The following is a 27,905-nucleotide window of genomic DNA, read 5'->3' as shown; positions in this document are numbered from 1 at the left end:
CTCATTCAAGGGTTTTTCTTTATTTTTTTACAAATTTTCTAAATTGTAGAATAATAGTGAAGACATCAAAACTATGAAATAACACATGAAATCATGTAGTAACCAAAACAAAGTTAATGATATGCTGTAATATATAAACACATTACCTAGCAGTCTATCTGCTTGCACCAATCCCATGGATGTATGGTAAAATACAAACCCCATCTCCCCTCAATGAATGTCATTTATTAATTCCTTCATTACAATGACCGTAATACGATAAAAGTAACGCACTGCATTTTTGTATATTTTGGTACATTTAGGGTATTTTACATTTTGTACCAAGATACAGTTTGATGAATTGATACTCATCTCCGTTTATGAGCTGAGCAAGGACATATGAATCATTGACCTGAACAAAAATTCTCTGCAGACCTTTTAACCTAAACCTACCTTCGAGACTAATGATGTACAGATACTCTGATAAACTGTGTGTCTCGCCAGATGCTTGGTTAAGGTCACTCAACTTTTACTAAACCAACAATGCCTGAGAGGTTCATTGTCTCCAAGGACACTATGGCGTAGCCCCTTTAGTTGAGTATTATAAACTCAAAACAAACAGCATTTCCAGAGACACTTAAGGCTCCTTAACTTGGAGTACCCCTTCACAGCAAATACCTGAAATTCCTTCGTTTTTACATTTGCAGGTATTTGCAATACCTGGGAGTTTCGTTTTCTGTTAATTAAGGTGTCTTTACTTTTACTCAAATGTGACAATTGGGTACTTTTCCCACCACTGATAACCATCATATCGAAGTAAAGTTCTAGTCACGCAATGACGTGTGGTCCTCTCACTATGGCTCGTGGGGAAAGCGTGCAGTTTATTAGGCTACAGATGAAATAAATGACGATGAATCTCATAGAGTGGTGAAAGTTCAAAAGGATGAGCTTGATGCACCTTTCCAAATAAATATCGAGGGTCTTATTCTGGTGACTTTATCGATGCTTGGCTGCCGCTCTTTTGTCCATAATAGTCTCAGGTCATATCTGCGATCTGTTGGCTAGTTCGCATGTGCCAATACTAGGGTGGGAACACTCGCTGTGTAACACATCATCAGTAGAGTTGAAAATGTGATGGAAACCCATTTAACTTGCATTTTTTTATTTAGCACATGGGAATTTAACCGCAAAATGTATTTTTACGTGCACTACATCATAACGGCACAGCATTTTATCCACAACAGGTCAATTTGATAAACATGTCGCTGGTGGGACAAAGCGAATATTGTTTTTAATTCGGACTTGTTGATATTGCCATGAAAATATGTTGCCAATTGGATGGAAACCTAGCTACAGACTAGAAAAGATAAACTTATAGTTCAGAGATTTGGCTTCTGGTGGAAAAAGTACCCAATTGTCATATTTGAGTATAAGTAAGACACCTTAATAGAAAATGACCCGAGTAAAAGTGAAATCACCCAGGAAAATACTACTTGAGTAAAAGTCTAAAAGTATTTGGTTTAAAATATTCTTAAGTATCGAAAGTAAATGTCATTGTTAAAATATACTTAAGTATCAAAAGTAAAAGTATAAATTAATTCAAATTCCTCATATAAAGCAAGCTAGAGGACACTCCGACATTAATTATAAAGGAACAATTTGTGTTAAGTGAGTCCGCCAGATCAAAAACAGTTGGCATGATCAGGTTTGTTCTCTTGATAAGTGCATGAATTAAACCAGTTTCCTGTCCTGCTAAGCACTCAAAATGTAACGAGTACTTTTGGGTAAAAAGAACATTATTTTTTTTAGGAATGTAGATAAGTAAAAGTACAAGTTGTCAAAAATATAATAAGTAAAGTACAGATATACACAAAAAATACTTTAGTACTTTAAAGTATTTTTTACTTAAGTACTTTTTCACCACTGGATTTGGCCAAAAAAGCTATAAAAACTATTTATTTCAATATGAACGAAAGTTAAAGTTGTTCGGCAGATAAATACAAAACAATGCAGATAATCTTGGTTTACATCTCACTGTAGATTATATTTTATTTTAGAAAGTGGAGGGTTTATGCAGTGAAGTAATGGAAATAGGGACCCCAAACACACACTGTTAATTTTAACAGCATAACATGTTGTATTATCCATTGCATAAGTAAATTATGTTTAGGAGATGACCAAATGAAGGATAACCTGCGTTTTCTAAATCTATAGTGCCCCCTGGAGTACATAATTTGAAAGTAACATACCATTCCTCTTGTTTCAATGGCAGCATCATATCAATTAGAGACTGGGGTCTTGTGTCTATTATGTTCTATTGTGAATATTGTTACATGATATATCAACAATCAGTTCTCTACTTACGTGTGCATCCTTGCAACAACGGCATACAATTATTGTTTAAGACTGAACCCTGTAATAAAACATGACACCAGTCTTCAGCTATTTAAACACATTAACGACTACAAAACACAAAAAGTTGTATACTGACAATTTCACAAATGACAATTCCATCCCCCACCATGAGCGTGGTTCTGGCACCGTGCTACAAAGCCCTGTAATTTGCTACACTGTAAAGGGGTTGCTGTGAATTTGACAGTTACAGGCAATTCAGTGGCAGGTAAAGAAATTCTGCATTTCATTTTCCAGTACACCTACAGTAATATAAATACGGTATCAAGTACTGTGTAATGACAGAGTACAATACCTTAAAATGTACTATTATAAAATAAATTAAATGCTACTGTAATCGGAATGAATGGATGATTGAAGGGAGGGGTTTGAATTTACTTTTCGGTAATTACAAAGGATTGGTGCAAGCGGGTGGTTGCTAGGTGAAGTTTACACATTACAGCATATTAATGAATATTTGAGTGTCTTATATCACGCATACTTCTAGGGGCCAACAAAGGCTTTTAAACTGGCCGGAACTACAGGGCAAAACAGACCAAAAGCACATGAAGATACAACGCTTAACCATTTTTGTTCCACTCCAATCTGTCCCCTATAGAATTTAAATAGAGAGCAATAGTAATGGTGTCTTTTAGTAGGCGCCAACACCGCCATGGCTCGTTGGCCAAAGTCTTTCGGGAAATGAAATCAGGTTTTTGTAGGGGTTTTGGATAAACGCTGAAAATAAAGTCTGTGGTAAACACAGGTTTACGACCTTACACGTTTTGTTCTATGAGATATTCTTCATCGGGAAACATCGCTGTGAATTTTGAAGCATTTCTGTAATCAAAACAAGCATGAAAGCACATAGGTTATGGTACCTGACTGATATCTCATAGATTAAAACATATAAGATCTCCGAAGCCTGTGTTAACGTCAGACTTTATCCCAAAACCCCATTAATTTCCCCCATAGGGATGGCAGTAAATCATTTTCAGTTTTTAGGACTACAACATGGGGAGTTCTATTGATGGGGAACTATAACCACGTAGGAGTTAAAGTGATAGGGCACTCTTACTCACCAGGTGCAACAAATACAGCCTTTACAAGGCATTCCTCAAAATATTTGAATGAGCCAGAAACAACGATACCATGCATCCACTAGTGGCCGAGGGCTGTCGAGTGGCGCAGTGGGCTAAGGCACTGAATGTCAGTGCTAGAGGCGTCACTACAGACCCTGGTTCAATTCCAGGCTGTATCACAACCTGATTGGGAGTCCCATAGGGCGGCGCACAATTGGCCCAGCGTCGTCCGGGTCAGGCTTGGCTGGGGTAGGCCGTCATGGTAAATAAGAATTTGTTCTTAACTGACTTGCCTAGTTAAAGGTTTAAAAAAAATAAAAAAAATAAAGGGGTTTTGGTGTGCCAAAGATATGGTAGGGTACTGTATTCTATGTGGTGAAATTACAGTAACATTTGAAATACAGCAATTCTTTCCTAGCCCATAACATTCTCCCACAATGTTGCCGTAAATCGTTTATTTTAATGTTGATAATACCTCCGATTACTGTACAGTTTTTCATTACAGTGTAGCAGCAATGTTTCAAGTGTAACACCGCAAATGTCCCATTTCTCACAGTATGTGTACGCAAAAATGACATTTAATAAAATGGGAGTAGTACAGTATGATGGCTAGTTATTTGATTATTATTTTCATAAGTAATGAAATTTGATGATGTTAACGTGGAGTTTTGTTCATACTACTTTATGGGTTATTAAGTGCTATCACTTTGGCAATGGAACCAAAAACGGTAACCCACAAACGGATAAAAATTATGCAAGCTGTAGTTTTACATTTACAAAAGACACAAACAATTGTGAAATCCCTTAGGAAGAAAATGTATAATCAAAACACGGTCAAAAACGTTTTGATAAAAGGAATCTAACGTTTCGGACCACACTCCACCTTCCTCAGACATTGAATTACTAGTGTCAAGTGCGCAGCTCCTTCAGTCCATCATATGAAAGCAATTTGAATCTGGCTGTTCATTTTACTCTCAGGCTATGCAGGTAGTATCAAGATCTGTGCAGCACCTGGGTCGAGTTCATTAGGGCACGAAACAGAAAACGTTTCAAATCGATTTGCAACGGAAAAATTAAATTTGCCTTTCCTATTGGACAAAAAGCCTAGGTAGGCCTTCTCTGTTTCAGTTTGTTGACTTCCATTTGGGGCCTAATGAACACAACCCTGGTATCTGTAAAAGTGAGCCTGCCTTCCCTGTTCCCTTTTGAGTTAATGAATGCTGAAGACGCAACATTGCACACTGAGGGCAAAGTTGCATCAATGTTCCATCAATGATTCAGCAACCATGAGTGTGTTGAATGGGGGCTCTACTGGGTCTGGGCGGGTCGGTTCTTCCTCTCCTGCCAATCTTTCTTCCTCAGGCTTAGTTCTGCATCAGTGAAGGCTGCTGGGCCCCAGTTAGTGATCTTCTGAGGCCCCTTTGAACCTGAGAAAACAAAAATCATAAAGGTCTTTCACATCACTGCAGACAAAGGAAAGGAAATGAGGAAGCCACTTTAGATTATTGAGATGTGCCCAGGCCACAGACGGTGAGAAAGCAAAATACCAGAACAGACAGAGAGGGAAGATAACTAAATGAAGAGAGTATTGATAAAAAAGGAGGAGAGAGGGAAAGTGTGCAGTAATATAGTGTTGTGTTACCTGGTTGAATGAGGCGGACCAATCCCTCATGGTGGGCCACTTTATGTTTCCAGGTCCTGGTGTTGTTCGCTGCGTCCTCCAGTTTCTGCATTACGTCCTGTGACAAACAAAGAAGAGACGATCTCAGTCGATTTGTACAAGTAAGTCATCCCATTTTCAAATTAAGTGGAAGTTAGTTTTTAATACTGAAACAGGACAACCCACGGCTCACCTGTAGAACTCTGGTGCCCCCTACAATTGCCGCCTGGTAGTAGTTGCCAAGACACCGCTCTAGCACCCCCTAAACATCTAATTAGGCATCATTCTAGCACCACAACTCAAGCACCCTAGTTCTAACAGACCCAAATTTAGTCCCTACTCCTGAACTGAAAAGCAGGCTCAATGAAGAACCTCTGTCGAAAGTACATTTTAGTCCAGAAGCAGGCCGTGAATCTTCAATCCTGGAAACCGACCCCTAATGCATGCCTCACCTGGTATTGCTCCAGTGCCCCCTGCCTCTCACTCTCTAGCTGCTCCAGCTGCAGCATGGCGGCCTGCAGGGCATTCTCCTTGGCCGTTCCCTCCTTCTCCAGCTCCTGCTTCTCCGCCTCCGTCTCAGAGATGGCCCTCTGCTGGTGGAGGTGGATCTGCTCCAGCTCAGCCCTCTTGGTGGCCTCCTCCTCCAGTAACCTGGAGAGAGGACGCGGACAGAAAAGTCCAGGGAACAGATGCGTGTGTCACATTCAAAACAGGGGAAGAAAAAAAAAGAGATGCGTTGATCAAAAACACAATTACGCTGCAAACATAAATCCACCCGTAGCGTATACACGCGCACGCGCACCCGCACAAATTCCCTACTCAGAACACAATGTGAGAAATTGCTGGAGCCCAGAGAAGCACAAGTGTCAGCAGAGAGGAAGGAAGGAAGTGTTTCTGTACTGGAGGGACTGTTGCCCGCGTGTATGTAGCCCCCACGTGAATCCATTGATGGGGGCTTTGTGTGTGTGTGTGTGTGTGTGTGTGTGTGTGTGTGTGTGTGTGTGTGTGTGTGTGTGTGTGTGTGTGTGTGCACGCGTTTCCCTCTTCCTCACTGACAAACTCCACTTGTCAGACAATTACAGTGACTCAGCCAGAGAGACAATGAAGTCCATCACCGTACATTCATCTCAAGAGTGCATGCGTATATGCCTGCTTTTCTGTGTGTGGAGCACTGACCGGGCCTGGAGCCTGCGAACCGTCTCCTCGTCCTGCCTGGCGCTTCTCTCCTCCTCCAGGGCGTCCTCCAGGCGGTGGTACATGTCCTCCAGCTCGCGGACGCGCTGCAGGTACTGCTCCAGCTCAGTGGACTTCTGAGCCACCTGCTCCTCCATCTCCTGTCGCACCTGAGGACCGGCGAGAAGACAATTGTATAAAAAGAGCACTACAGGTATCCAAGACTAAATCTAGTGGTGCTCATGGACCGGACGACCCATTCACTAGGAGTCAGCGCTTAGTAGGCTGTAGCACTCATTTAACTTACTTAAAATGCATTAAACTCTACTTTGGGCGAACTATCCCTTTAAAATCACTCATTTAACCCATTGTGTACCACTCGCTTCCTTTTCTATCTTAAGCTCACTAACTTCCTATCATTCAGCCCTACCATTCAGACTATGACAGTTAATGATTGGAAACACTTGCCATTGCGAATGCCAATCTGTAAAAATGACGTTCATTTTATTTTTTTTTTAATAACAGGAAGAAAGAAAAAGGACGCAACCCTTGTGGGTACATCCTGTAACAGAGCAGACATAGACTTGAGAGAATAAAATAAATGGAAAACCTCATTGATAGATGGTCCTATAAACAAATGTCATTTATAAAGTCTGCCAGTAGGATGTTTGGACTAAATGTCAAAGGTTATGAGCTTAAGAGAATAAACAGGGGGACAAAATAACTAGAAAGTTTAAATCCTTTTTCATGGACGCAGGAATTAACTGAATAAATGAAGAGAAACAGCTGATAAAGCTGTATCACTGGTTAGGGACAACTTGTACCTACACCTTGAAGTCTCACAGGGTGCAGTGGGTCGCTGAAAAGCCAGCGTAATGAAATAGTAGCCAACTAAAGGGGTGCGGCCCAATTTGTTGAAGTCAATTAATTAGCTGGCCACATAGGGGTTAGTAGTCAGCTGTTGGTGTAGCTTACAGTCTAAACAATCTATTTTGGTCACTAAATTGTGTGTAGGTAGGTACCATTTTCTCCCTCTCAAGGTCCACCCTGTAGCGATCCTGTTGTTCAGTCTGCGTCTGCAAGAGTCTCCTCTCCTCCTCTGCCGCGTTGGCCGCCGCCTCCTCCAGTTTCTGACAAATAGCGGAGGGAACAGTCATTACATAATTGAGCATAATTGACGACAGATACACCTGACGCAACGGTACATCTTTGCACTGGCGGAAGGGCTATAGGTCCAGGGTTGTGTCAGAAATATATTTTTTTATCATTTTCACTGCATGAATTATGGGACTGCAGCTGATGGTAGCGCGAAAGGGCTGGGTTTTGATGAATAAAAGTTAGAGGCTTGCTCCTCACTGGCAAATTAAAATGTGCTCCATGGCTAAATATGTGGTTGCTTCAAATTGTGTATTTACGGTCTTATGTCATCAACTCCAATCTGAATGTTAGTCCATTATAGCCTAGTTTGTTAAATAGCCTACAGAAACAAAATGTAGGCCATATCCCATCTTTGTTAAATACGTTGAACATGTTTGCATTCCACATTGTTCTAAGTTACTGCGGCAGGCAGCCTAGTGGTTAGAGCCGTTGGGCCAGTAACAGAATGGTTGCGAGATCGAATCCCGGAGCTGAGAAGGCAGTTCTGCCCCTGAACAAGGCAGTTAACTCACTGTTCCTAGGATGTCATTGTAAATAAGAATTTGTTCTAGTTAAAAACAATTTAATGGTTTCAATATGTAAAACATAGCATATAGTAGCCACCCTTTGCCTTGACGACAGCTTTGCACACGCTTGGCATTCTCTCAACCAGCTTCATGAGGTAGTCACCTGGAATGCATTTCAATTAACAGGTGTGCCTTATTAAAAGTTAATTTGTAGAATTTCTTTCCTTCTTAATGCGTTTGAGCCAATCAGTTGTGTTGTGACAGGTAGGGGTGGTATTCAGAAGATAACATTTACCAAATAGGGTCATGGCAAGAACAGCTCAAATAAGTAAAGAGAAATGACAGTCCATCTTATTCATCGTAAGACATGAAGGTCAGTCAGTCCGGAAAAATTCAATAACTTTGAATGTTTCTTCAAGTGCAGTCACAAAAACCATCAAGCGTTATGATGAAACTGGCTCTCATGAGGATCACCACAGGAAAGGAAGACCCAGAGTTACCTCTGCTGCAGAGGATAAGTTCATTAGAGTTACCAGCCTCAGATATTGCAGACCAAATAAATGCTTCACATAATTTAAATAACAGACACGTCAATATCAACTGTTCAGTGGAGACTGCATGAATCAGGCATTCATGGTCAAATTGCTGCAAAGAAACCATTACTAAAGGACACCAATAAGAAGAGACTTGCTTGGGTCAAGAAACATGAACAATGGCCATTAGACCGGTGGAAATCTGTCCTTTGGTCTCATGAGTCCAAATTTGAGACTTTTGGTTCCAACCGCTGTGTCTTTGTGAGATGCAGAGTAGGTGAACGGATGATCTCCGCATTCAACTCACACTTAACCAGCATGGCTACCACAGCATTCTGCGGCGATACGCCATCCCATCTGGTTTGGGCTTAGTGGGACTATAATTTGTTTTTCAGCAGGACAATGACCCAACACACCTCTATGCTGTGTAAGGTCTATTTGACCAAGAAGGAGAGTGATGGAGTGCTGCATCAGATGACCTGGCCTCCACAATCACCCGACCTCAACCCTATTGAGATGTTTGGGATGAGTTGGACTGCAGAGTGAAGGAAAAGCAGCCAAACAGTGCTCAGCATATGTGGGAACTCCTTCAAGACTGTTGGAAAAGCATTCCTCATTAAGCTGGTTGAGAAAATACCAAGAGTGAGCAAAGCTGTCATCAAGTCAAAGGGTGGCTACTTTGAAGAATCTCAAATATAAAATAGATTGATTTGTTTAGCACCTTTTTGGTTACTACATAATTCCATGTGTTATTTCCTAGTTTTGATGTCTTCACTATTATTCTACAATGTAGAAAATAGTACTTTTTTATAGAAAAACCCTGGATTGAGTAGGTGTGTCTAAACCTTTATGTAAAAGCGATATTTCTCCATTTCATTTTCAAATAAATTTGCAAACATTCCCATCACTTTGTCATGAGGTGTTGTGTGTAGATGGGGTGAGAGAACATCTATTGAAGCCATGTTTAATTCAGGCTGCAACAACAAAATGTGCAATAAGTCAAGGGGTATGAATACTTTCTGATGGCACTTAACTTATAAAATGCCTCATACGTACAAAATAATTTGAAATCAACATAAGAAACAGCAGCTGAATTGTTCAGGACCCTGTAAAACAGCTGCTATCCACGACAGTGGCATCTTCAAAACTGGCGATTAATCCTAATTTGACTCTTTCCGTGCAGCCGTGACTTGTCAATTGACCTAACTCGTTCGTTACTCACTCACTACCTACCGCAGGTTAGTGTGAAGTGACCAACCGATCACAGAATGGCTAACGTGTACAAGTGAACCCAGGGTTAAAGGGTTAATAAAGGGCGCCGACCCCTCACCCTCCAGTCCTGTGTGTACCACAGACCTGTCCTGGACTGGGGAGCTTGAGAGACGGGAACTTGTTGCACCTCAATGGGAGATTGTTGTTCATTCATTATGCATTGAGTACTAGGGGCACAATGAACGTTCAGACACAGGGACATTGTTGCCCCAATAAATCCAATGATTGTCCACAGCTACACTGCATGTGTTACATTGGACAATAAAGTTTTATGGTATTGTCGTATGGCTCATTTGAGCTTGTCCAGATGACTAGTCATGGGTCTCATCTATAAGAGCTCTGCTACAATGGGTATTGAAGAGAAGCACTGGTATGTACCGGAACTTAGAGCGCCATCTTCCTTACCAATCTCTACAGAAAATAGAGGGCGTGAACATATTGAATATGAAATGTTGTTAGTACAATAACACCGACCAGTGAAATAACATTTCCGAATGTTTTTTTCACTCATAACCCGAACTGCTTTGTGAATATAAAAATCAGCTCAATACGTGTTAAAGAGATCAATGGAATTCAACCAAAACAATGGAAACGCCACGAGGGGGAAAGATTCAGAATCTCCTCATTGCCGCCCATCAAAATCAGCCTACAATTTAAACAATAGTCCCGGTGTATTTCACATAATGTTAGGGTAAAAAGTATAATACTAGTATGGATGTCGTCGCAAATCAACGGCATTACACTTTTTAAAAACGGCTTCAAATACCCACCAATTTCTATATGGCTAGCTATGCAACCAGCTTATACGAATGGGAGTTAGCATTTTGCAGACATTTTGTCTGAACCCGAAAAGAACAACTTCTAAATATTATGCAGCGAAAACAAACAAATACAATCTACCACATTGTGGGCCTGTTAGAACACAAATTATGACGAATATTCACTTTCTTAGATCCGATTGAATGGTCGCGAATGGCCTCCATCCCATTAACCTCTTCACCGCATGTATAGGAGAATATTGCCATCATGTATTTGATTTTAACTGTCCATGTTGTTTTCTGCTGCCGAGTGAAATGAGGAAACATCTCATTTAAGTGACATTTCATCTGTAATTAAAAGACCCAACTGAGCAGTGATAATTGGACTTCAACTGTGAATAAACGGCATCAAAAGGCCAGACTAAAAGAACTTTCAAATCGGGATTAAGAGAGTTGACTGGGAAAAGTGAAAGTGACAAAAAGCTAAGCTAAGCTAAACACACACACACACACTTCATTCCCCTGAACAGCGCAATCCACACTCTCACATTGCGAAACCATTGAGGAAACCAGAAAGTGGGGCTATTCTATTGTTAACATTCAGAAGCACACGTGGCAACGAATCTACCACCAACGGTTTCTGTGGGAGGAACTTCACACATGTAAAGTTACAGTCTTTCAGGTGACCTACATCCCGAAGTAGCACTGTCTTTTCACTTTCATAGGTCTTCTCTTCATTTAAGTGATGACGGTGATGAACCACTTTCCCCCCTGCCCCCCCCCCCCCCCCCCCCCCCCCCTCTGACTGTTTTAAACGTGTTCCAGCAACTAGCCTCGTGACTTCCAGACTAGACTAAGAACAGTGGAGATAGTAGGTGACTACATTTGGTAACACTTTACTTGACACCCATAACCATGTCATAATATGACATAACCTGTCATGATATGATCATAACACTGTCATTGCCCATATATTTACACCTGTTGTGACGTGTTATTTTATGGCTGGTTATGACACCTACACTAGAGTGTCAAAACCCACATTTATTCCCCCCCCATAAAAATCTTTGCCAAGAAGTATCCTTTTGTTTGAACGTTTGTTTATAAAATCCTTTTTCATTTAAAAAAAAAAAAAATCATCTTCATTCATATTTGAAATAACTTGTACAGATATACACTTTATGATACTGTCATGAAGCATTATGACCATCCTGTGTCACTTTACTTGGACTAAGAAAATACACTTTATGACACTGCCAATAAGCATTATGACCATCCTAATCACATAAGCCAGATAGGCCTATCACGTACATGCCCTTACTATCAGTCATCCGTCTTGTCTTGCTCCTGAAATCTGCTCCTGCATTCATCCCAGTCTTCAGCATATATACAGTGGGGCAAAAAAAGTATTTAGTCAGCCACCAATTGTGCAAGTTCTCCCACTTAAAAAGATGAGAGAGGCCTGTAATTTTCATCGTAGGTACACTTCAACTATGATAGACAAAATGAGAACAAAAAAATCCAGAAAATCACATTGTAGGATTTTTTATGAATTTATTTGCAAATTATAGTGGAAAATTAGTATTTGGTCACCTACAAACAAGCAAGATTTCTGGCTCTCACAGACCTGTAACTTCTTTTTTAAGAGGCTCCTCTGTCCTCCACTCGTTACCTGTATTAATGGCACCTGTTTGAACTTGTTAGCAGTATAAAAGACACCTGTCCACAACCTCAAACAGTCACACTCCAAAATCCACTATGGCCAAGACCAAAGAGCTGTCAAATGACACCAGAAACAAAATTGTAGACCTGCACCAGGATGGGAAGACTGAATCTGCAATAGGTGAGCAGCTTGGTTTGAAGAAATCAACTGTGGGAGCAATTATTAGGAAATGGAAGACATACAAGACCACTGATAATCTCCCTCAATCTGGGGCTCCACGCAAGATCTCACCGCGTGAGCAAACATCCCAGAACCACACGGGGGGACCTAGTGAATGACCTGCAGAGAGCTGGGACCAAAGTAACAAAGCCTACCATCAGTAACACACTACACCGCCAGGGACTCAAATCCTGCAGTGCCAGACGTGTCCCCCTGCTTAAGCCAGTACATGCCCAGGCCTGTCTGAAGTTTGCTAGAGAGCATTTGGATGATCTAGAAGAAGATTGGGAGAATGTCATATGGTCAGATGAAACCAAAATAGAACGTTTTGGTAAAAACTCAACTCGTCGTGTTTGGAGGACAAAGAATGCTGAGTTGCATCCACAGAACACCATACCTACTGTGAAGCATGGTGGTGGAAACATCATGCTTTGGGGCTGTTTTTCTGTAAAGGGACCAGGACGACTGATCCGTGTAAAGGTAAGAATGAATGGGGCCATGTATCGTGAGATTTTGAGTGAAAACCTCCTTCCATCAGCAAGGGCATTGAATACAAAACGTGGCTGGGTCTTTCAGCATGACAAGGATCCCAAACACACCGCCCGGGCAACGAAGGAGTGGCTTCATAAGAAGCATTTCAAGGTCCTGGAGTGGCCTAGCCAGTCTCCAGATCTCAACCCCATAGAAAATCTTTGGAGGGAGTTGAAAGTCTGTGTTGCCCAGCAACAGCCCCAAAACATCACTGCTCTTGAGGAGATCTGCATGGAGGAATGGGCCAAAATACCAGCAACAGTGTGTGAAAACCTTGTGAAGACTTACAGAAAACGTTTGACCTCTGTCATTGCCAACAAAGGGTATATAACAAAGTATTGAGATGAACTTTTGTTATTGACCAAATACTTATTTTCCACCATAATTTGCAAATAAATTGATAAATTTATTTTCTGAATTTTTTTTCTCATTTTGTCTGTCATAGTTGAAGTGTACCCATGATGAAAATTACAGGCCTCTCTCATATTTTTAAGTGGGAGAACTTGCACAATTGGTGGCTGACTAAATACTTTTTTTGCCCCACTGTATATAGACCCTGTAAAATTATCATTGTAATTGCTCACACAATGATATCAGACATGCACCTACCCCAATGCACTGTTGCTGATGATATATATACATACACACAAAACGTTCCATTACACAACAGCCTACTATATATATACATACATGGATACATATATATATATATATATATATATATATACACATATATATATGTATACATATATATATATATATATATACACATATATATATGTATACATATATATATATATATATATAAACATATATATATATACATAGTAGGCTGTTGTGTAATGGAACGTTTTGCGGGTTTTGACACTGTTATGTAGGCGTCATAACCAGCCATAAAATAACGCAATACGTGTCGCAACAGGTCTAAATATATGTGTCATGACAGTGTTAGGACCATATTATAACAGGTTATGACAAGTTATGTCAGCTGTTATGACGTATGACATGGTTATGAACGTGTCATAATGTGTTACGACGCTGAGTGTCAAGTAAAGTGTTCACCTCCCATTTTCACACTACCTTACTGTGCTGACTTCAAGGTTTTCTTTTCACATTGTGGATGCATAACTAGGCCAGCACAGGGCAGCTCAACTCAGTAGTTTGAAAATGGAGGACGTTGACCGGTGTGAGTGAGCTCACCTTCCTCATGGCCTCCAGTTCCTGCTGCTTGTCCTCGTTGGCCGTCTGCAGCTCCTTCATCCTGAGCTCCAGCTCCTCCTGCTCCGCTTGCTGTTTCTGCCTCAGCTCCCTCCGCTTCTGGCGGGACTCGCGGTGCGGCGCCGGCCGGCCCAGCTTCAGCAGACTGATACACGTCTGGATGGCTGAAATGGAGAAGAGACACCAAGACAGGGGTCAGGTCCAAGGCTGGGCCATGTTCAGTATAGGAAAAGGTTGTGGAATGTTGCAGGTAGAAATGCGATGAGTAACGCTGATATGACTACTTATTAATCGTGACAGAGGCGCGTGACTATTCTACGTAACATATTTCTATCTGAATGTTCCACAATGTTGAGCTCTGCTGAACGTGCCCCTGTACTTATACCAATGAAAAAAGTCTAGATGTCCAGTCCTATACTTTCCATAATAACAACAGGAGATCAAATGCATGGTGAGAGAATTGCGAACTAGAGTTACATTACACAACAGGATTCAAAACACAAAAACTATATACATTTGTAATCTATGAATACGGTATGAGCAATGTACAAGTGCTTTCATTTCTGATGATTACATCCAAATGAAATGCGTCCTCTTCCTACCTTGTATCCATTCCTGTTTCCTCTTCTTATCCGACGCGCTGATCTCATAGCTTTTGTCGGAGCATTTGACGTAGAACAGGCACTTCTTCCCTTCCTTATCCGGTAACGACTGTAAAGACAATTTCATTTACATTTTTTTTACACTCTTCCAACAACATGCATTTTATAGTTCGGTTAAGGGTTCAAATGAATGAATGAGCATTGGTCGTTGTCGTTTACTGTTGTCGTTTGTGTTTGTTGATGTCGTTTAGTGTTCCTTGCCTCCACACAGCAGTTTCCATCCAGCAGGATGTCACCCTTCTTCTCTGCCAGGTCCTCGCTCACGTAGTAGGATATGGAGTTGGGCTTCAGGAGGAACCAGCGCTCTGTCCAGTTCTTTCTCTTGTGACCCTTTTTCATCATGTAGCCCTGCAGCAAGCGAAAAACAGGAAGGCTCAGACAGTTGTGTTTCTGTCTTTTGTCGGTTTGTGTTAATATCGGTGTTGAAAAACTAGCAGTATAATTGCTTAGTTGACCGCCGCACAGCCACCATGATGAGTTTGTGGTGTTGCATTTGAGATTCTAAAATCGTCAATATTCATGTGGTCCATATAAAAAAAAGCGACATTACACTCAGCCAGACATTGTTTTGGTGTGTGGTGTTTAAAAGCTCAATCCATGCTACAGTATTGCTGGTACATAACACTGGTCAACGCTATCCATCGACCATGGACACGTCACATGACGGTAGTTTGGTTGATATCAACATTTGCCAAGGCATGGAGATCTAAATGGCTCTGAGGCCGACCTGTTTGAATACGTCAAGGATGAGCTCGTGGAAGACCTCGGTGATGCCCATAGAGAGGGTCTGGCGGTCCATGCCCTTGCTGAACGTGCCAGTGCCCACCAGGGTGATTATCTCCCAGGCACTCAGGCACTGCTGCTTGGTGCAAAGCTCAAGCTTGTAGTCCTCAAAGCGCTCCTCCACCCAGCTGCCACCCATGGCCTCCGTCAGCTTGCGCAGGAAGTACTCGATCTGAGGGGAGGGTTGGGGGGGGGGGGGGTTGGGAAGAGACACAGGTGAGTACACAGACATACGTCAGCACGCACGGGCACGCTTATTGTGTTATGTAGGTGGGTGGACTTGCACGAATCCTTGGCTTATGCGAGCCGGTGCGGCTCATAGGACAGGAGCAGCGGCATGGATCCCAATAAATACTACTACTACCACCACCACCACTACTACTTCAGGCCCTCTCCAAATACTACCGCTGCACCATCGAGAGCGTCCCGGAATTGCTACGTTCCCGACCGCAAGGCCCTCCAGTGGGTGGTGAAGATGGCCCAGTACATTAATAGGACGGCGCTCCCACCCATCCAGGACATCTTGAGGAAGCCCCTCAGCATCATCAAGGGACCAACACACCACCGGCCACGAGCCGTTTACTCCCTTACCGTCAGGCAGACGGTGTCGGAGGATGAGGACTGATACCAACAGGCTCTACCTACAAGCCATCAGACTGCTGAACACTTGAACTGGACTGACCACCTGCTCTGGTTCTCCACACCTTAGCACACAAGCGCGCACACATCACAACTGCTGCTACCATACTATTATTGGGATTTTCTAAATAGTGCACAATTTAAAAACACTTGCTCCCCCAATTCCCCCTTCCCCAAAACACATGCAAAGAAATTGTGCCTTCCTGTGTTATACTTATGCTAAAATGTTTACTCTAGTCAGCCATTTACTTCATGTTCGTATTCTTATCTTTTATGATTTCTTATTGTTGTTGCATTGTCGAGAAGCCCCACACTCTTCTAAATTTACATCAACAACATAGCTCAGACAGTAGGAAGCTCTCTCATCCATTTATAGGCAGGTGATACAGTCTTATACTCAGCTGGCCCCTCCCCGGATTTTGTGTTAAATGCTCTACAACAAAGCTTTCTTAGTGTCCAACAAGCTTTCTCTACCTTTAACCTTGTTCTGAACAGCTCCAAAACAAAAGGTCATGTGGTTTGGTAAGAAGAATGCCCCTCTTCCCACAGGTGTGATTACTACCTCTGAGGATTTAGAGCTTGAGGTAGTCACCTCTTACAAGTACTTGGGAGTATGGCTAGACGGTTCACTGTCCTTCTCTCAGCACATATCAAACCTGCAGGCTAAAGTTAAATATAGATTTGGTTTCCTCTATTGTAATCGGCCCCATTTCACCTCAGCTGCCAAACTAACCCTGATTCAGATGACAATCCTAACCATACGAAATGTATAGATTGGCAGGTAAGGGTGCTCTCGAGCGGCTAGATGTTCTTTCCCATTCAGCCATCAGATTTGCCACCAATGCTCCTTATAGGACACATCACTGCACTCTATACTCTTCTGTAAACTGGTCATCTCTGTATACCCGTCGCAAGAACCACTCGTTGTTGCTTAGTTATAAAACCCTCTTAGGCCTCACTCCCTCCTATCTGACATATCTACTGCAGCCCTCATCCTCCACATACAACACCCGTTCTGCCAGGTCCCCAAAGCACACACATCCCTGGGTCGCTCCTCTTTTCATTTTGCTGCAGCTAGCGACGAACGAGTGGCAACAAACACTCAAACTGGACAGTTTTATCTCAATCTCTTCATTCAAAGACTCAAATCACGTCTCTACCTTCTTGCCCTTTGTGCTGTTGTCGGTGCCCAATAGTGTTCGTACCATGTTGTGTTGCTACCATGTTGTTGTCATGTTGTGTTGCAACCATGCTGTTGTCGCCATCCTATGTTGTCGTCTTAGGTCTGTCTTTATGTAGTGTAGTGTTATGGTGTCTCGCCTGTCATGATGTGTGTATTGTCCTATATTAATTAATATATATTTTTCTTATCCAAGCCCCCGCAGGAGGACGTTTGGTAGGCCGTCATTGTAAATAATAATTTGTTCTCAACTGACCGGCCTAGTTAAATTAAATTAATAAATAAAAAAAACAGGAAGTTGCTAACTTCCTTTTCTGTGAGAGCGGATTGGGAGTGGCGAGGGTGTTTCTCCAAAACGGTATGTAAAATGCAACGGTGGATCAGAACAATACTTCTTTACCCACAACCCACTCCCTTCTTCTGTAGTCCACTGTGACAGGAGGTAGAGGTTTCATTGATGTGCACTACGGAGCACGAAAATAATGTTGTATCATGAGTTTGACTAATTAGCTTTACAACTGATGACTGATGTAGTTGGTAATGATCAACCCAGATGTTGCACAAAGTGAGGTTTGTGTCAGGGCTAATTGTGCCAGCATCAGAGCCCTGGTCATGTTCATTAGGACACGCGCCGAAAATGTTTTAAAACATTTTGCAAAAGAAATCAGAAATGAGCGTTTATTGGACAGTGCCTGGCCGTTTCAGTCCTTTTTCTTCCATTGGGTGCCTAATGAACACGACCCCTGTCCAATCTTACCTCCTCAGTGACTATGGCCAGTGGGTATTTGTCTTCGGACAGGAAGTTGAAGATGCACCAGATCTTGAAGGCGTCTTCATCCGAGATGAGGAGGTGTGTCCTGTTGAGGTTCTTCCGAGCACACAGGGTCCAGCACATTCTGTTAAAGTCCTGCCGATTAAAGTTGTCCTGGACCTGAAATCAGGCAACATTTCTCAGTTCACTTGGCTGGAGACAGACATTTTTCATATGAGGAAAAACACAAATTAGACAATAGGCTGGTCCTGTACTCAGGACATCTTCAATGTTCTCTTTATGCCACACTATCATTAATTTAAAAGTCCAAAAATGGATCTCGGGTTGCCCCTTTAACTCAAATTCGACAACAGAAAGGGAGGAAAACCCTTGGAAACAGTACAATCAGTGCTGTAGAGGGGAAATGTTTTCTTCCAGCAGTGAATGAACATACACTGGCGTTTCCATGGGAACTCTTGGCAAGCGTTCTGCAGAATCATGTAGATTAGGAGCACCCACAGTGGCACTGGACTAGAATACTGTTCTAACACAGGACATCCTGACACCACATTCACATTAACCTCAGCTCACTTAGCCGTTTATGCAGATGTAGGACTCCTCTGCATAAACGGAGCAGTCATGCTAAAACACAACAGAGAGATGGGCCTGATATTGACAATCAGCCATCTAAAAATAGCAAGAGATAACCAGCAGATAAACAAACAGAGATACTATTGAAATGCAAGCTGCATGTGTCTCATCATCATCATCATCATCATCAGGAGCCTGGACATCTTAAGGAGTGTTTAAAACATCCTCCTTAATGAATAGATGGACATATATCCACAACAATGGCATACATTCATACATTTCTATCATTGTTGAGTAATCTGATGGATAGTTTCACAGTAACACCAGTGAGGTTAGCAGATAGAGGCGGAGGGAGGAGCAGTAGAAAAGTTGTGAAAGTTGGATTGGTATGAACTAGCAGCTCTCGCTCTTTGTCCTCACAATGTCATGTCATTGCTCGGCTCGTTCTCGCGCCGTACTAGCCGGTCCAGACTGAGGCAGTGGCTCCCTTTCCCTCTACCTCAATCCCTGCCATTCTCCCACTCTCTGCACATCAACAATGGGGGGCTTTGTCACGGCCCCTCCAGCACCCAGCGCTGCCTCTCCACTGCCGATACACGTGTTCATTAGTATTCTCTGCAGTGGAACATCCTAAGTGGTTTACAAACAGTCTTATCACTGTCCTTGGGTCCTCCAGGAGGCTGAAACATCCTATCATTAAATGATCACACCACACAGAGATGCCCGTTTATATACTGAAGTCAAAAGGAAAAAAAAAGAGAGAGGGAACAAATGTAATTGTGAAATTAAATGACAAAAAAAAGTACATCTATCAAAAATATGATAGCGCCAATGGATTACTCGATCATGAAAGCTGGATCGAAATATGTTGAGGTCTAGGCAAAGGCTATGCCTATGACTGATAAAGGGACAGAAGTTGAATCATCATACTAACTTCGCAAACAAAGCAGAATGACACGGTGAAAAACGTCGTCAGCATACTATAAATACAGAATTATACAGAAGCAAGACATGAAATTAGGAAATAATTCTGCCACAGCAGCCTTAAAATGTTGAATAAAAGCCTTGAACTATTTTGGTGCTCTTGATGTTTGTGTAGCCTTGCTTTCTTTCATTCCCCTTCTGACATCAGAGCGCCCAATGAACAATTGCATTCCAGGTTTCTACAGGGTTAGTCGACTAGAAGGAATGCTGTGCTCCACATAGTGAGCGACTGCAGAGGTCCACATGGGAGAATGGGGAATTCTGTGGAACAGTCAGTGATGGACTTGATTGTCTCTCCGGCTGAGTCATGGTCATTGTCTGACAAGTGGAGTGAGTCAGTGAGGAAGAGAGTCACACACACACAACCTTTAGGGTGGAGTATCCCTGGGGAGTGGGGGCAGTGCCCCCAACCTGTGTGGTAGGGTCATAGTCACTTGGGGGGGGGGGCTCTTGACATTTGTCTATGTCATACCTTGGTAACTGAAACCTTGTCTAAGTACTTGAGCAATGAGAACTTGAGGAAGTGACAGAAGAGAATATAGCGCTACATCGGATACGACGTAGATACGATGCTCATTGTATGTGGCAGGGCTTGCAGATGATAAAGGATTACATAGGTGTTCCTTTTGTCCAGGTGGGAAAGGGCAGTGTGGAGTGCAATTGAAATTGTGTCATTATGCGAATTGGAGTGGGTCTAGGGTTTCCGGCATGATGGCGTTGATGTGAGCCATGACCAGCTTTTCAAAGTACTTCAATGCTACCGACGTGAGCGCTACGGGGCAGAAATCATTTAGGCAGGTAACTATGGTGGTCTGTTTGAAACATGTTGGTATTACAGACTCGGTCAGGGGGAGGTTGAAAATGTCAGTGAAGATACATGCCAGTTGTTCCGCATATGCTTTGAGTACACGTCCTGGTAATCCTTCTGGCCCCGGACTTTGTGAATGTTAACCTGTTTAAAAGTCTTGCTCACATCCACTACGGAGAACATGATCACACAGTCATCTGGAACAGGTGGTGCTCTCATGCATGCTTCAATGTTGCTTGCCTCGAAGCGAGAATAAAAGGAATTTAGCTCGTCTGGTAGGCTCGAGAGGCAGGGCTTCCCTTCGTAGTCCGTAATATTTTTCAAGCCCTGCCACACCCAACGAGCATCAAAGCCAGAGTAGTAGGATTCAATCTTAATCTTAGTCCTGTATCGACGCTTTGCCTGTTTGATGGTTCGTCTGAGGACTTCTTAAAAGCGTCCAGATTAGTGGTGGCTGAATCATGTTATGGGAATACTTGTAATCGTTAAGGACTAGGGTGTTTTTCCAGGATAAAAACATAAAACTGCTTTCCACCAGATACCGGGAGATTAATTCACCTTTCAGCAGAACAATAACCTAAAACCCAAGGACAAATCTACACTGGAGTTGCTTACTAAGAAGACAATGAATGTTCCTGAGTGGCAGAGATAGATTTTGAAGCAGATTTAATTCAAAACTATGTCAAGACTTGAAAATGGATGTCTAACAATGATCAACAACTAACAGAGCTTGAAGAATTCTGAAAATAATAAATGGGCAAATCCAGGTGTGGAAAGCTGTTACAACGTTTCCCAGAGAGACTTATTTGTAATCGCTGCCAAAGGTGATTCTAACATGTCTCATGGGGTTGAATACATATCTAATCAAGAGGTAACTCAGGCAAAAATGTAGTTTAGCTTTAAAAAACAAATACAAAAACAGATTTGAACACAAATATAAACACAAAATGTAAAAGGTGTTGGTTCCATGTTTCATGAGCTAAAATAAAAGATCACATAAAATTCCCATCAGCACAAAAAGCTTATTTTGCTCAAATTTTCTGCACAAATATGTTTACATCCCTGTTAATGAGCATTTCTCCTTTGCCAGTGAAGCTGATTAAACAGCATGAGCATTACACAGATGCACCTTGTTCTAGGGACAATAAGAGGCCACTAAAATATGTGATTGTGTCACAACACAATGCCACAGATGTCTCAAGTTTTGAGGGAGAGTGCAATTGGCATGCTGACTGCCAGCCCCTCCACATCCAGCTGATTCACCTGCGGGATCGTCCGCGGTGGTGCTGAGGAGTATTTCTGTCTATAATAAAGCCATGTGGGGAAAAACTAATTCTGATTGGCTGGGCCTGGCTCTCCAGTTGGTGGACCTGGCTCCCAAGTGGGTGGGCCTGGCTCCCAAGTGGGTGGGCCTATGCCCTCCCAGACCCTCCCCTTGACCAGTCATGTGAAATCCATAGATTAGGGCCTAATTAATGTATTTCAATTCACTGAATTCCTTATATGAACTCTAACTCTTAGAAATTGTTGCATGTTGCATTTATATTTGTTCAGTATATTTGAATGTAATATCTTGTTGTTCTTGTTTATAACTGTTCTTTACTTTGTCATGTATTTGTATGTTTTATGTAGACCCCAGGAAGAGTAGCTGCTGCATGTGCAATTGGTGATGAGGATCCTAATAAAACTACTATATGTGGGGCTCACCTTGTCCAAAATGAACTTGTTCAAGTAGGGCATATAGCCCTGTGTAGAGACGGGGCCTTCGTCATCATCTTTGAAGTGCTCCTCAAGGGCCACTGGGTCATGGGGGATCCTCATCACAGTGCACAAGTTATGAGAGAGCACCTGCAATGGGTGAAAATTATTATTATTATTTTTAAATTAATTTTGTCATTGTTTTGTTGGGGGGGGTTTACAGGTACCATATACAACTATTATAAACATGAAGTAGTGAGTCTCCACCCCAAACTTCCCATCCCATCCCCCAAGCAACCAGAGAAAGAAAAACTCCCCATACAATTCCTTCCCCGTGGGCCTGAAAGCAAAGACATTTGTAGACATGTATTACGTTTTATAGATTGTTTGTATGTGTTGGGCTGAGATTATTCTTTACAGAGTCAAGTTTATTTGTCACTACTTATTAACATCTATCATCTAAATATATGTTCAATCCAGCAACAACGCTCAATTAACATCCCTCTCTCTCTACGTAGTGAGTCAGTTGAACACGTCGGTCACTGGAAGGGTTCTAGTCAACTACACCTGACCTCACTTGAGGCACTGATGGCCTGAGTAGAAAAGGAAACTATTGATTTATCCCATCAGAGTCTGTGACAGTGCCCTGAATGATTTCAGCACTAGGATACAAATACCTTTAAGTGCCCTTCTCACAAAGATAGTCCTCGACTTCGAATGTTCTGTACTATGCATTATGCCATTTTTTTTTTAAACTTAAGATATACTGTACCAAACACCTTAATTCGATGACAAAAACATCTAAATGACTTACAAATTTCTTGCGTCACAGATTAATTGTGAGGATTTTGAGGAAGTCAAAAAGGCTTCCATGTCTACATTGTCTCATGCGGCACAAACATTAACCAAACGTGGAATCTGTCAGGAAACACACCTCCAAGACTAAAATCGAATGTTTCTAATTAGCAGCAGAAGAACAAAACGTGGCAATCGGCGTATTCAGTGGCTCTTCAATTACGGAGCATTTTTAAAGTTAGTTGTTACATCTACTCCCGCTCCCTCTCTCTGGCGTACGTTGTCACCAGTGTAAATTGCAGCGCGCTTGTGGTTAGCCATCTCTTTGAAAACAACTTGTGTGTTAAACATTGTTGCATTTAAAGTGGAACTGAAAGAATTTTAGCAACATTAAATCTTATTCAAATCTGGTTATATACACCCCCAGGAAGAATGACATTTTTTTTATTTAATATTTTCTGACCAGCAACCACTTCGATTTCATTGTTACATTTTCAGAAATTCTTAGAATGTTTGGGAATAACGTATACTAAGGAGTGTGAAAATTATATAGTAATATACAGTGGGAAAGCAGCCTTGCGTTTGGCCAATTAATAGACACTTCAGTAAATTCAACCTAATAAAAACATCTGTCTTGTCCAGGACCGGAGTCTACACAGACCGATGCACTTTAGCCAATCAGAGCTACAGTAGGCCTTTATACAAACAAGCCATTTGCCACCCGGGCCTGCCATCATTCACTTTGAACGGGACTGTGTGTTTACAGGCAGTTAGTTACAACAGCGTGACTTTAGATCATTAGAACGCATTCACCAAATGGCACAAAATACACCTGAATGGATTTCTGCAAATACATAAATGATGCACATCAACAACTAATGCTAGAGCAAGATTAGCTAAAATCTAACGAAGGAACATTAGATAAACCCTCTCAAACTTTTTCAGCTAGTTGGCCATCAAAATGACACTGATAAATGATGGGGAATTGTTGCCTCCTCGTCCTTCTGCAGCTTGTCTGCCAATGCATGCTTGTCCCAACCAAGCACCCAAGCTAACTAGCTAAAGTTGGCTAGTTTACTAGCTAGCTCCTCCCAGAAACAAATGAGAGAACACCTCACTCTGACCATTTTACTCGTCGTAGCAGAGCTGGTTAGGCTGTATACATGTTATCTAGAGCGTTCTTGATGATTGACTTTTTTTTGCCTATGTTTACTGACACTGGTCATATTCAAGGGTGTTGCGCATTAGTAAGAGATATGCTAACTGGATAAAAGTAATTCCAGTTCTTGCTAGTTCACCAAATAACACCTGCATCTCTACCTGTGTATAGCCACCAAAAAATGATATGAGGGGAAATAGTCAGTCCCTCACCCACTCATCCAGTGGCATGACATCCTCCTAGCAGCTAGCTAGCTATGTAGCTAATGTTAGGCTCCGGGTTTTTAGCTTGCTACATAAATGGATGTTTTTTTTGTCTGTTTTTGTCCAGAATATTGAGTCATTGAAAGTGAAACAGTGCATCCCAAATGGAGCCAGCAAAAATGTACCAGGCCAGCTGTGATTTACAACCTGACAGCAATATTTTTTGGACTACCAAGAAATGTATTGGTGAATTATATTAATCATGCATTGAACTGTATCCATCTATTGTGCCAACAATGCCTTAGTGTACGTCATGGAACGTTGAGTAAAATAAAACCTATTTTTAAAACCTCTAATAAAGTTTGTTTTGTAGCATAAATTGGGAATTTGATATTTATGACTGATATGACTGTTTCATATCTGCTACGTAATTAAAACACTGTCAGTTCCACTTTAATTAGGTCACCGGTTACTTTGTGTGCTTAAACATGAAGAAAAAACACTGCAATAGGAAGTAATAGTTGTACATTTCAATTGGGAAATGCTTAATTGTTGTGTTTTTGCATTATTATTATGTCTGAGTTTACGGACTGCTTATCCTTTAACATCACGCAGTGTGACTGCCGTCTTTCCATCGGCCCTACGCAGTGGCGTATTGGTGCCTGGAGAAGTGGATATGCCAAAAAGTTCCCAAACAGCCCGCCCAGCGAAGGAAAGGCACCCTGTGTGGAAAATGTTTTCCAATGGTTTGCAAGTTTTCTAATAGATTATTCAAATTTTCACTCTCAAAATCACACTTTTTAAAATAGAAAAAATACCAAAATGTGACGGTCTAAGTGTACAACAATGCTTAAACCACATCAATCTGATTGGGTGGGCCTGTCAGGGCCTGGCTCCCCAGTGGGTGGGCATCTATCCACCCAGGCCCATCCATGTCTACGCCCCTCATGCATACATCCCATGATGACAATTGCGCATCACAAATAGCCTACTAACCAACACTTTGGACTAAAAACTTTTATAATACCTAGTTTGTATACCCATTGTTGCCTTAGTTAGCATTTACTGGTAGATATAAGTTGAAACGTATTTCCTATCCTACCAGCTACCAATGTTATTATTCTGTGAGCTGCTCCATGCCAAAACCAGTTGAGCGCTGCATGCACACTCTTGCTGCCTGCTAATGATTTTCTGTTAAAACTAGGCAGTGTGCGCAGCGCGCATGATAATTACAATCGCAAACTACTTTGTGCATGACTTCTCTATTGTACTACATAATTGATTCATCGTATACCCCCACTACTTTACTTTGATACACATCAGTAGGTATTACAAAGTGGGTATAGGGTTTATACCTGCATATACCCTCCACTACACCACTGGCCCTTTGTGTTATACAAAAGGTGCACTCTCCTTCACGAGTACGACGCTATTACGGTTGCTGTCACACACTGAAGCCCGAAAGGTTCGCCACTGCGCAAACATGTCTACAATATATATAAAGGCTGTTAAGATACTGTATTAATGTTTCAAGAAAGGAGTGTGTATATTTGGCCGGTTTCCAGTAGTACAACACTGCTTTCCTGTGTTTATTTTGTCTCAAAGTATTTCGACCAGCTAGCTGAAGGACAAACCACACAGACAACCGATAAGAGTACATTTAAATGTAACTTCATTCTACATTCTAGCTTGTAAGGAACTTTTACACGATTTGGCAGGCATTCGTTTCAGGCTGTATATAGGCTACCAATTAATTGTGTATTACAGCCTGATTAATCAGACTACCACCGGATCTGAGCTGTAACAGACTGGCAAATGATTTGGGCGAAAATTAAATAATCCCAAACTCATCCTCTACGACTAGTAAAAGGGTCCGTCCAAAATCAGATGGCCTTCACTTTGATGCCAACTTCTCTGTTCAGGACGAGTTTCCTGCTTGAGCATGTCAACATTGTTTAGTCAAATAAAGAAAACGACGTGCCTGGGTTTGTTTGACAAAAACACAGTATATAAATATACTTTCATACCTTTAACTGCGACTTGGACACTTTCCCGCTTTTGTCCACGTCCAACGCTGTGAAAGCATGCCATATTGACTTTAAAAGTTCGTCCCGTAGTGCCATTGCGCTTGCTACTTGGTTGACTGCAGCAGTTAGTATATGGGAAAGTTGATCATACTGGGACACAACGAGACAGTCAGTCACCTGACAAGCTCCACAGCAATGTCATGAAAATGCTTGCTTGTAGCACCGCTCAGCGCCGAGGGAGAGCGCAAACGTTTCTTCTTCTTCCGTGAGTTTTCACCGCGGCTGGCATCCAATATGTAACATTACCGACCCAAACTGAACTATAGTATAAATCCATTACACTTTGTGATACAACATGGGAAAGGGGAAACAGGAAACATTTTAATATATAACGAATTAACCCGACACTCATTAAATCGCAACACCTTACTTCACTACTTTAATAACCCTATCCAGCCCAGCCCAGCATATGTATCAGAGTCGGGTCTTTTGCGGGCATTTTAAAGTTTGTTTCTAGTATTAGGCATCACGGAGTTAAGGATTAATTGTTATAAAACGCTTCATATTATCTGGATACTTAATTATTAAAAAGTAATGCTAACCATTTTTCATTTTCTTTAAGAAAGGGTATGGCATACCCTCACTCAATTTGAGCCCTGGTTTTAACCAAGCTATAAAGACTGCATGGTGACAGTATTGGAGGATTTGGCTATACTGACATATACTGGCTATGCTGACAATTAAATCTATATGGATAACATAATTGCGTCTGTTAAACAGGTATGCCTACCTCTTTTTTTTCACATGAAGAAATGCGCTCCCTCTTGTTAGTGAAGTCAAATAAAAATTAAGACAATTGTTGAAATGAATTACTTTCAAGGCCCTTTGATTACGCCGCAGCCGTTCCAAAGCTGGTGTCTGCCCGTTGGCTTTTTCAGTCGAGTTTCTCTTGCACTCTCTCTCCACATTAATTTTATTGAATCTTTATTTAACTAGGCAAGTCAGTTACGAACACATTCTTATTTTCAATGACGGCCAAGGAACAGTGGGTTAACTGCCTTGTTCAGGGGCAGAAGGACAGATGTTTACCTTGTCAGCTCGGGGAGTCGATCTAGCAGCTTTCGGTTACTGGCCCAACGCTCTAACCACTAGGTTACCTGCCGCCCAATTAATAAGATAATGCTTTAAAAAAAGTGTCTGTCTCTTTGACATTGTAATATATTTGGTCTATGGGCTACATAAAACACACATAAGGCATTACTCTTATTACCGTAGGCTACATCATTTATATTAAATTAATTGGATGGAGCGTTGATGGCGAGCCGCAGCGTCGGGTCTCTACAAAAGACCATTGGAGAGGCACGCTGGCCATGGACAAGCTAAATATTTTGGGCACTGCTTATCATAGGGCCGCATCAGCGCTCATCTTTAGCCCTAATGCCACTGGATTTTGTTGGAGATGCGTCTTGGACAGTTTAGCTC

The 27,905-nt window shown here is 41.8% G+C and overlaps 1 protein-coding gene across 1 annotated transcript; it reads right to left on the bottom strand.

Moving 5' to 3' along the window:
• On the bottom strand, positions 1-26,611 carry swap70b (switching B cell complex subunit SWAP70b). Its single transcript, XM_021566512.2, has 12 exons — positions 26,424-26,611; positions 22,249-22,389; positions 18,165-18,338; positions 15,533-15,760; positions 15,007-15,153; positions 14,746-14,854; positions 14,126-14,307; positions 7,308-7,415; positions 6,289-6,455; positions 5,565-5,763; positions 5,095-5,191; positions 1-4,879 (listed from the first exon to the last, which is right to left on the bottom strand). Exons 1-12 carry the CDS (start codon positions 26,517-26,519, stop codon positions 4,761-4,763), a joined length of 1,767 nt encoding a protein of 588 aa, XP_021422187.1. The 5' UTR covers positions 26,520-26,611; the 3' UTR covers positions 1-4,760.
• Positions 26,612-27,905: the final 1,294 nt, after the last annotated feature.

This window comes from Oncorhynchus mykiss, chromosome 2 (genome assembly GCF_013265735.2).
Source record: "Oncorhynchus mykiss isolate Arlee chromosome 2, USDA_OmykA_1.1, whole genome shotgun sequence".
NCBI classification, from domain to species: Eukaryota; Metazoa; Chordata; class Actinopteri; order Salmoniformes; family Salmonidae; genus Oncorhynchus; species Oncorhynchus mykiss.
This window is presented reverse-complemented; position numbering and strand designations above follow the sequence as displayed.